Genomic DNA, 9,924 nt, shown 5'->3' on the forward strand with positions numbered 1-9,924 from the left:
GCTTTATTACTTATTGTCAAAAACTGACCAGCATTACATATGATACCGCTATGGCCTGAAAGGAAATTAAAATATTAATTTATGTGAGAATTCTTCTTCTTTCATAGAAAAATGACATCTTTCATAAGCTAAAGCCTGAAATCATAGTAGAGTTAGCCAGTGTCCTAGTCCGGTCTTCTCAGGATAACCATCACATTCTGTAAGGAATAAATATGCTTTTCAAGTGTCACAGCCTACGCTTACAATCTGTCAAAATGTGGAGCCGAGGCGGAGTTATATGTTTTTAACTGTATACATCTATCACTAGCTATCACTCTTCCCACGGACAGGAAAAAGTCAACAATGAAACATACAAGCTAAAAATAAATGACTGAGCAATTGCTCACAAGAGCTGTACATTGGGCACAATGTCAAATACACACGTAATCCTTCTCATTTCTTATTCTGCCAATTTAAAGTAATTGAAATAAAGGGCTCAAATGTAAGCATGAAGAAAAAACAAACATGCACTGCATAAATATGCAAGAGTCACTCATAAGTCAAGCCCATGCTAACAACCATACAAGATCAGTGTTCAGATTGGCACATGCCCAGAGTGTAAGTGATGACTAGTATCTGTTGCTGCAAATGCCATGGAAAAAAATGACAGGTATAGGCACTTCAAATGCGCAAAGACAAATTTCATTTCATTTCATAACACCTGAAAATATTTCTTTATTCATGGGTGTTGTAACATGTTCATTTCTACTAGCAAATCAAAAATATATATATATATTTATTAAGGATCCATTGTGTATAATTTACTAAGCTCTCATGATTGAAAATATTGCATAAAAAGAATCTGGTTTACATGCAAAAAAGTACATTCAAAATAGATGTGTGAGTATGTATAATTGAATATAGAAAACATAATCCACAAAGAGAAAAATCAACAAATCAATGAGCTGTTTTTCTCATACAGCAAGCATTCATTAGGTGAGAAAGCCCATAAACTATGGAGGTTACAAGTTTGAAATTTTATATATCCAAAAGGAGAAATGTCATTTTACGACAGTGTTTTCTGAAGTCTCTTTTAGCTAAGTGCCGTGGAGTCGCTTTTGACTCATAGTGACCCTGTATAGGGTTTCCAAGGAACAGCTGGTGGGTTTGAACCTCCAACCATGGTTTGCAGTGTGTCACACCAGGAAATTGCAATACAGAAATGAAATAGAAGACATATTTCATACAAATCTGTTGTATAAATGCAAATTTATAACATTTACTAAATGAGAATTTTTGATAAAAAGAAACATATTAACTAGACGTGCTCATGGATGATAGTTGTAGTTGCATTCTACTATCAACCTCAGAGTCTTATTCATTTATGTAATTTGATTTTTATCTCTTATTATGAAAGTTGGGTTTTATAACATTTAACAGTTCATTTGCAATCTTGGGTCACTCAAAACTAAAACACAATAACTTAGGACAAATTAACTCATCCTCACTAGTCTTGAATATGGTAACATTTTCCATATAGTACACTTGACTGGATATGTAATTTTTTAAAAAAATAAAAGAAAACAGTATTTAAATCCAAATCAAAGCTCTGAGAAACCCAAGCGCACCCTATCTAGTATTCCTAAGGGTCAGTAGAATTTCTACTTGAAAGCCCATCTTTAAAAACCATGCCAAGATGTGCTGACTTGGTATCAGGATCTGGCAACACTGGTGACCAAGGAAGACACAGTATACAAATATATGTTGCAAAACTAGGATTCAAGCAAGGTATGCCATCTGCAGATTTGCTGGCCTTTGGTTTCTTTCATTTCTTCCCAGTGGTCTTGTTCTTCCTCTCCACTGCTATTTTGGCCCAGAGCAATCCAACCAATCATCTCTTTACGCTTCATAGTACGTCTATTATAAACTGAAATCATCAATGTAACATCAGAGAGCTGAAAGAGGGCGACCTGGAAAACAAAGGTTTCCTTATAAACAGGATTGGGTTGAGCACGTCGAATGGACGTCTTGCAGCGGGACATCTCCTGGCCCACAGAATTGAGGAGAAAAAGCTTTCCATACGTATCTAAGACAAAAACAAGGGGTAGGGTGGGGATGAAAAAACATCAGTGCTTTCTGTTTTGCTACTTTAGTTGTAATATGCATATGGGCTGCAAATTTCCACTTCTTTGAACATACTGATCAGTGTCCTCAGCCCTGGTATTTGCTGTTGGATGACTACATCTTACATGAATTATTCAGGAGAGGGACTATTACCTTAGATGCTTACTGTTTCATGCTGTCCACTATATAGCGTATTGCTGATACTCATTACAATCTCTAGAGGTCAAGTGGTGTATACATGAATAGGTATGTGTGCAACAGTACCTAAGGGCATTGCTACTTGTCGACATTTCTGAAACAGGATAAATATATGCTTTGTGTTTTATGTTTGTTTTTCTTTTCATAGTCAAAATACTGGTTTATGCCTGGGTTAAAGTGTCTCTTCTCTTCTTATTCTGCACATAATATTTGGGTCTTCTTGTCTACTCCAATGATTCCAGTGACAATTACCAAGTCTAGTGTAGTAGCTCTAGTCTAGACCCCTCAGAGAAGCTCAAGACCTCACTGAATATCGAGAAACTTCTGGTGGGCATCCACACATATCCCATGCTCAAAATGTGCCCCATCTACTACAACATTTGATTTTTAATGTTCTCCATATCTGTAAATGGTAGCATGTACAGATTATGTAAGCAAGAAACAAAGATATAATTTTTTTGGCAAATATACCTTACTCACCCCTAGCCCATCCACCTACCACTAGTCTGTTAGTTTTGTGGGGCTGTGATGGTTTATGTGTTCATGTGATGCTGAAAGCTGTGTCACCAGTATTTTAAGTAGGATTCTCTGTATAAATTATTGAATGATGCAGAAAGCATCAAGAGAAGATGGAAGGAATACACAGAGCCACTGTACCAAAAGGATATGGTTGATGTTCAACCATTTCAAGAGGTAGCATATGATGAAAATCCAACAATACTGAAGGAAGAAATCCAAGGTGCATTGAAGAAATTTGCAAAGAACAAGGCACCAGGAATTGATGGAATAAAAATTGAGATCTTTCAAGAAAGCAAGGCGGCACAGGAGGCACTCACTCATCTCTGCCAAGAAATTTGGGAGACAACTATCTGGCCGACTGATTGGATTTGGGCCCATTCCAAAGAGAGGTGACTCAAAGGAATGTGGAAATCATTGGACAATCTCTTTGATATCCCATGCCAATAAAGTTTTACTAAAGGTAATACAGAAATGGCTGTAAGCATACATTGACAGAGAACTACCAGAGGTTCAAACCGGATTCAGAAGAGGCCATGGAATGAGGGTTATCATTGCAGATGTTCAATGGATCTTGGCTGAAAGCAGAGACTATCAGAAAGGTGTTTACTTGTGCTTTATTGACTACACAAAGGCTTTTGATTGTGTGGATCATAACAAGCTATAGACAACATTGAGAAGTATGAGTATTCCAGAACAGTTAATTGTGTTCATGAGGAATCTGTACCTGGACCAAGAGGCAGTTGTTCAAACAGAACATGGGGACACTGAATGGTTTAATATTAAGAAAGGTGTATGACAAGGTTGTATTCTTTCACCATACTTATTCAACCTGTATGCTGAGTAAATAATCTGAGAAGCTGGGTTCTATGAAGAAAAACATGGCATCAGGATTGGACGAAGACTCATTAACAACCTGTTAATGAGGATGCTACAAGCTTGCTTGCTTACAGTGAAGAGAACTTAAAATACTATTGAAGATCAAAGAGCACAGCCTTCAGTATGGATTACATCTCAATGTGAAGAAAACAAAAATCCTCACCACTGGACCAATAAACAACATTCTTATCAACAGAGAAAAGATTGAAGTTGTCAAAGGCTTCATTCTTCTTGGATCAACTATCAACACTCAAGAAAGAAGCAGTCAAGAAATCAAACAACATATTGCATTTGGGCAAATCTGCTTCACAAGACCTTTTTCAAGTGTTGAAGAGCAAAGATGTCAGCTTGAGGACTAAGGTGTGCCTGACCCAAGCCATGGTATTCATATGTATTTGAAAGCTGGACAGTGAATAAGGTAGACTGTAGAAGAATTGATGCTTTTGAGTTACAGTGTTAGAGGAGAATATTGAAAGTGTCATGGGTTACCAAGAGAATCAATAGATCCATTTTCGAAGAAGTGCAGCCAGAGTGCTCCTGGGAGGCCAACATGGCCAAACTTTATCTCTCATACTTTGGACATATTGTCAGGAGGGACCAGTCACTGGAGAAGGGTATCATGTCTGATAAGGTGGAGGGTCAGAGAAAAAGAGGAAGACCGCCAACAAGATGGAATGGTCAAGTGGCAGCACTGATGGACTCAAGCATGGCAACAGCAGTGAGGTTGGCCCAGGATCAGGCAGTGTTTCGTTCTGCTGTGCATAAGGTTGTTATGGGTTGGTACCGACTCAATGGCACCTAACAACAGCAATAAGGTAATGGTTACCAATCAGGCTGCTAATCTCATGGTCAGCAGTTCGAAACTACCAGTTGTTCCATGGGAGAAAGATGAGGCTCTCTGCTCCTGTAAAGATTTACAGCCTCAGAAACCCTATACAGGGTCACTATGAGTCAGAACTGATGCCACGGCACATAACAACGACAACAGGGTAATACATGGTAGACAGGTTTCAGAGAGCTGTTTCATATAAAGACAGACTAGGAAGGAGAGATGGACACATCAGGAAGATTAGCCACTGAAAATCTTATGAATAGCAGTGGAATGCTGTCTAACATAGTTCCAGAAGATGAGGCCCTAATGTTGGAAAGCACTCAAAACATGAATGGAAAGAGCTGCCTATTGAAAATAGAGTTGACCTAAAAGATGAGGAAGGAACAAAGCTTTGGGGACCTTCATTTAATGATGGGGCAAAACTGAAAATGAGGAGAAACAGCTGCAAACATCACAAATAATAGGAATGTATGAAGCATGACTCTGGGAAACTTGGAAGTCATCCAAAAATAAAATGGAATGCATAAAGATTGATACGCTAGGAACTGGTGACCTGAAATGAATTGTTATTGGCAAGTTTGAATTGGACATCATAGGCTTTGCTATGCTATTGCTGTTGTTATGTTCCAACTCATAATGACCCAATATACAAGAGAATGAAACCCTGCTTGGTCCTGCACTATCCTCACAATTGCTGCTACACTTGAGCCCAATCCTCTGTCACTGTGCCAATCGATCTCATTGGGGGTCTCCCTCTTTTTCATTGACCCTCCCTACCAAGCATGATGTCCTTCTCCAGGCACTGGTCCCTCCTGATAATATTTCTGAAGTATGAGAGAAGTCGGGTCATCTTGGCTTCTAAGGAGCATTCTAGTTGAACCTCTTCCATCTTCCAACACAGATTTGTTTGTTCTTCTGGCAGTCCATGGTACTTTTAATTTTCTTCTCTAACACCATAATTTGACTGGATCCATTCTTCAACTGTCATCCTTATTGGTTGTCTAAATTTCACATGCATATGAGGCTATTGAAAATAACATGACTTGGGCAAGATGCACCTTAGTCATCAAACTGATATTTTTGCACTGGAACACTTCAAAGAGATTTTTGTACAGAAGATTTGCCTAATGCAATATGTTAATTGATTTTTTGACTGCTGCTTCCATGAGTGTTTACACTGAATTTAAGCAAAATGAAGTCTGTGACAACTTCAATCTTTTCTCCATTTATCCTGATGTTTTTTATTGGTCCAGTGGTGAGGAATTTTGCTTCGTTATTGAGGCACAACCCATATCAAGGTAGTGGTCAGTAACAATTTTAAATCATTTTTACATTCAGCAAGCAAAGTTGTATCATCTACATATCGCAGGTTGCTAATGAGTCTCCCAATCCTTATGTCAATCTCTTCTTCATATAATCCAGCTTCTCAAATTAGTTGCTCAGCATAGAGATCGAATAAGTATATGGCGAAAGAATACAACTCTGGTGCACACCTTTCCTGATTTTAAACCATTCAGTGCTACCTGTTCTGTTTGAACAACTGCCTCTTGATAAATATACAAGTTTGTCATAAGCACAATTAAGTGTTTCAGAATACTCACTCTCCACAATTTTGTACATAGTTTGTCATGATCTACACAATTAAATGCCTTTGCACAATCAATAAAACATAGGTAAACATAACTGATATTCTCTGCTTTAAGTCAAGTTCCATCTGATAGCAGCAATCATATCCTTAATTCCACGACTTCATCTGAAAATTGCTTGAAACTCTGACACAAATCGATGTAAATGTACTGTTGCAGCCATTTTTTAATAACTGTAAGAAAATTTTACTTAATATGACATTAAGGATATGATTTCTGTATTCCATTGGGTTACCTCTCTTTGGAATGGGCACAAACATGGAGCCCTTCCAGTCAGTTGGCTAAGTAGCTGTCTTCCAAATTACTTGGCATAGATGAATGAGTACCTCCGGCGCTATATCCATTTGTTGAAAGATATCAGTTTGTATTCCATCAATTCCCAGAGCCTTGTTCTTTTTCAATGCTTTCCTTGGACTTCTTTCTTCAGTATCACTGACTCTTGATTCTAGCAGGCAACCTCTTGAAATCGTTGATCACTGATCATATCTTTTTGGTACCGTGACTATGTATTCCTTCCATCTTCTTTTGATATTTTCTACATCATTCAATATTTTGCCCAGTACTGAAAGTTAAAGTTTGAATCTTTTCTCAGTTCTTTCATTTTGAGAAATGCTGAGTGTGTTGTTCCCTTTTGGTTTTCTAGCTCTAGGTATTTGCAAATTTTATTGGAATATTTCACTTTGTCTTCTCTAGCTTCCCTTTGAAACTTTTCAGCTCTTTTACCTCCTCATTTCTTCCATTTGTTTTAGCATCTCTATGCAGGTGAGCAAGTTTCAGATTCTCTTCTGACATCCATGTTAGTCTCTTTTTTTCTATGTTCCTTGTCATCTTAATGACCTTTTGCTTTCTTCCTATATGAGCTTCTTGAGTAAAGCCATAACTATCTGCTCTCCAGTCATTAGGGTCGAATGCATCAAATCTGTTCTTGAGATTAAATTCAGGTGGGATAGGTTCAAGGTCATACTTTGGCTCTCATGGACTTCTTTCAATTTTCTTCAGCTTCAGCCTTAACTTGCTTATGTACAATTGATTATCTGTTCTGCAGTCTGCCCCTGGCCTTCTTTGACTGATGATATGTAGCTTTTTTACAGTCTTTTTCTACAGATGTAGTCAATTCTATTTCTGTGTATTCCATCTGGTGAGGTCCATGTATATAGTCAGATTTTATGTTGTTTTAAAAAGGTATTTGCAATGAACAAGTCATTGGTCTTGCAAAATTCTATTTATGTGATCTTCAGTATTATTTCTATCACCAATGAATATTTTCCAACTACTGATATTTGTTTATAACATTTGCATTCCAATCACCAGCAATTATCAATACATCTTGATTGCACATTGATCAATTTTAGACTAAAGAAATTGGTAGAATTGTTCAATTTCATCATCACTGGCTTTAGTTGTCGGTGCAAAAGTTGAATCATAGTGGTATTACAAGGTCTTCCTTGTAAGAATAAGGATATTATCCTATCACAGACAGCATTATACTTCAAGATAGATCTTGAAATATTCTTTCTGATGATGAGTGTGAAGCCATTTATTTTCAATTTTTCATTCTGGGCATAGTAAACCATGTGATTATCAGATTCAAAATGGTCAATCCCAGTCCATTTCAGCTAATGCTAGGATATCAATGTTTATGCATCCCATCTCACTTTTGACAACTTTCAATTTTTCTAGATTCATACTTAGTTGATCCATGTTTTGATTATTAATGGAATTTTGAAGCTGACTCTTCTCATTTTGAGTTGTGCCCCATCAGCAAATGAAAGTCCCAAAGGCTATACTCAGTTTGCGTCATCACAGTCAACTCTATATTGGGAGGCAGCTCTTTCCCTGTCATATTTTGAGTATCTTCTTACCTGAGGGGTTTATCTTCAGCACTGTATTTGTATCTGACAATATTCTGCGGCTATTCATCATGCTTCTTTATTGAATATTCTGGTACTATGTGATAGGTTTTCACTGCTATTCATTAGGTTTGCAGGGACTAGTAATTTAGAAGTAGTCTGCCTCTCCTTCAAATTCTGCCTTAATCTGAAAGTTCAGCTGAAACCTGTCCAGCATGGGTGACCCCACTGGCTTCAAAATACCTGTGGCATAGTTTTCAACATTACAGCAACACACAAGCCATGACAGTGTAACAAACTGACAGACATGTAAAGAAATGTTTACTATGCTAGAAATGATCAGTTGAAGAGGAATGGTGTTACATATGCTATCAAAAGATCATTTAAAATCTATCTGAAGTACAATAGTGTATGTGATAGGATAATATCTATACACCTACAAGGAAAACCAGTTAATATGACTAGTCTTCAAATTTATACACCAACCAATAAAGCCAGTGATGAGACTAAAGAATTCTACCAAATTCTTCAGTCTGAAACTGATCAAACATGAAATCAAGGTGCACTGATGATTACTACCTTGAGTATAGCCAATCTAAATAATCTCAGAAACAGATTTGATGCATTAGACACTAGTGACCAAAAATCAGAGAATTGGTGGGATGATAGCAAAAGCTTTATATATGATGAAAACAAAAGGTTACTTAAAATACATAAAAGAACAAAATACATGTAAGAAGAGACCCTGAAATTTGCTCTTGATGTAGAGAAACTAAATAAAGTGAACAGTGGAAATGATGAAGCAAAAGAGTAAAACAGAATATTTCTAAGGGTACCTTGAGAAGACAAAGTAAAGTATTAAAATGAAATGTTCAAAGACCAGGAATCAGAAACCAAAATGGAAGAATACACTCAATATTCCTCAAGTTGAAAGAAATGAATAAATTTAAGCCTCACTTTGCAATATTGATGGATCCTTTGAGCAGAATCTACCACTCTAGTCAGTTTGTCATACTATGGTGACTTGCATATTATTGTGATTCTGGAAACTAAACCACCAGTATTTTAAATACCAGTTGAATCATCCATGGTAGACAGGTTTGAGCAGAGCTTCCAGACTAAGACATACTAGGAAGAAGGAGAGACCAACTACATCTAAATATTTAGTCACCAAAAACCTTATGAATAGCAGTGGAACACTGTCAGCACTAGAATACTGAATATTGAAACATGATGAAGAGCACCAGAATATTGTCAGATCTAGTGTTAGAACATGAGCCCTTAAGGTTGGAAGGCACTTAAAATGTGGATGGGGAAGAGCTGCCTCCTCCATGAAGAGTTGTAGAGTTGACCGTGATGATTATTATTGTTGTTGTTAGGTGCCATTGAATCGGTACCAACTCATAGCGACCTTATGCAAAGCAGAATGACATACTGCCCAATCCTGGGCCAACCTCACTACTGTTGCCACACTTGAGTCCATCGATGCTGCCACTTGGCCATTCCATCTTGTTGGGGTCTTCCTCTTTTTCTCTGACCCTCCACCTTACCAAACATAATATCATTCTCTTGTGACTGTTCCCTCCTGACAATATGTCTGAAATATGAGAGACGAAGTTTGGCCATCTTGGCCTCCAAAGACACTCTGGCTGCACTTCTTCGAAAATGGATTTGTTGGTTCTTTTGGCAGCCCATGGCACTTTCAATATTCTCCTCCAACACCATAACTCAAAAGCATCAGTTCTTCTCCGGTCTTCCTCATTCACTGTCCAGCTTTCGCATGTATATGAGGTTATTGAAAAGACAATGGCTTGGGTCAGGCACACCTTAGTCCTCAAGCTGACATCTTTGTTCTTCAAAACGTGAAAAAGGTCTTGTGCGGCAGATTTGCCTAATGTAA

At 37.6% G+C, this 9,924-nt stretch overlaps 1 protein-coding gene across 1 annotated transcript in view; it reads right to left on the reverse strand.

Moving 5' to 3' along the window:
• Positions 1-1,661: 1,661 nt before the first annotated feature.
• Positions 1,662-9,924, reverse strand: part of SYT16 (synaptotagmin XVI) — a 278,525-nt gene continuing 270,262 nt past the window's right edge. Inside the window, exon 6 of the mRNA XM_006864575.1 lies at positions 1,662-2,065. Coding sequence (XP_006864637.1) covers positions 1,752-2,065 — 314 coding nt within the window. The 3' untranslated portion in view covers positions 1,662-1,751. The remainder of the gene's footprint in view (positions 2,066-9,924) is intronic.

This window comes from Chrysochloris asiatica, unplaced genomic scaffold (genome assembly GCF_000296735.1).
Source record: "Chrysochloris asiatica unplaced genomic scaffold, ChrAsi1.0 scaffold00067, whole genome shotgun sequence".
In the NCBI taxonomy this organism is placed as follows: domain Eukaryota; kingdom Metazoa; phylum Chordata; class Mammalia; order Afrosoricida; family Chrysochloridae; genus Chrysochloris; species Chrysochloris asiatica.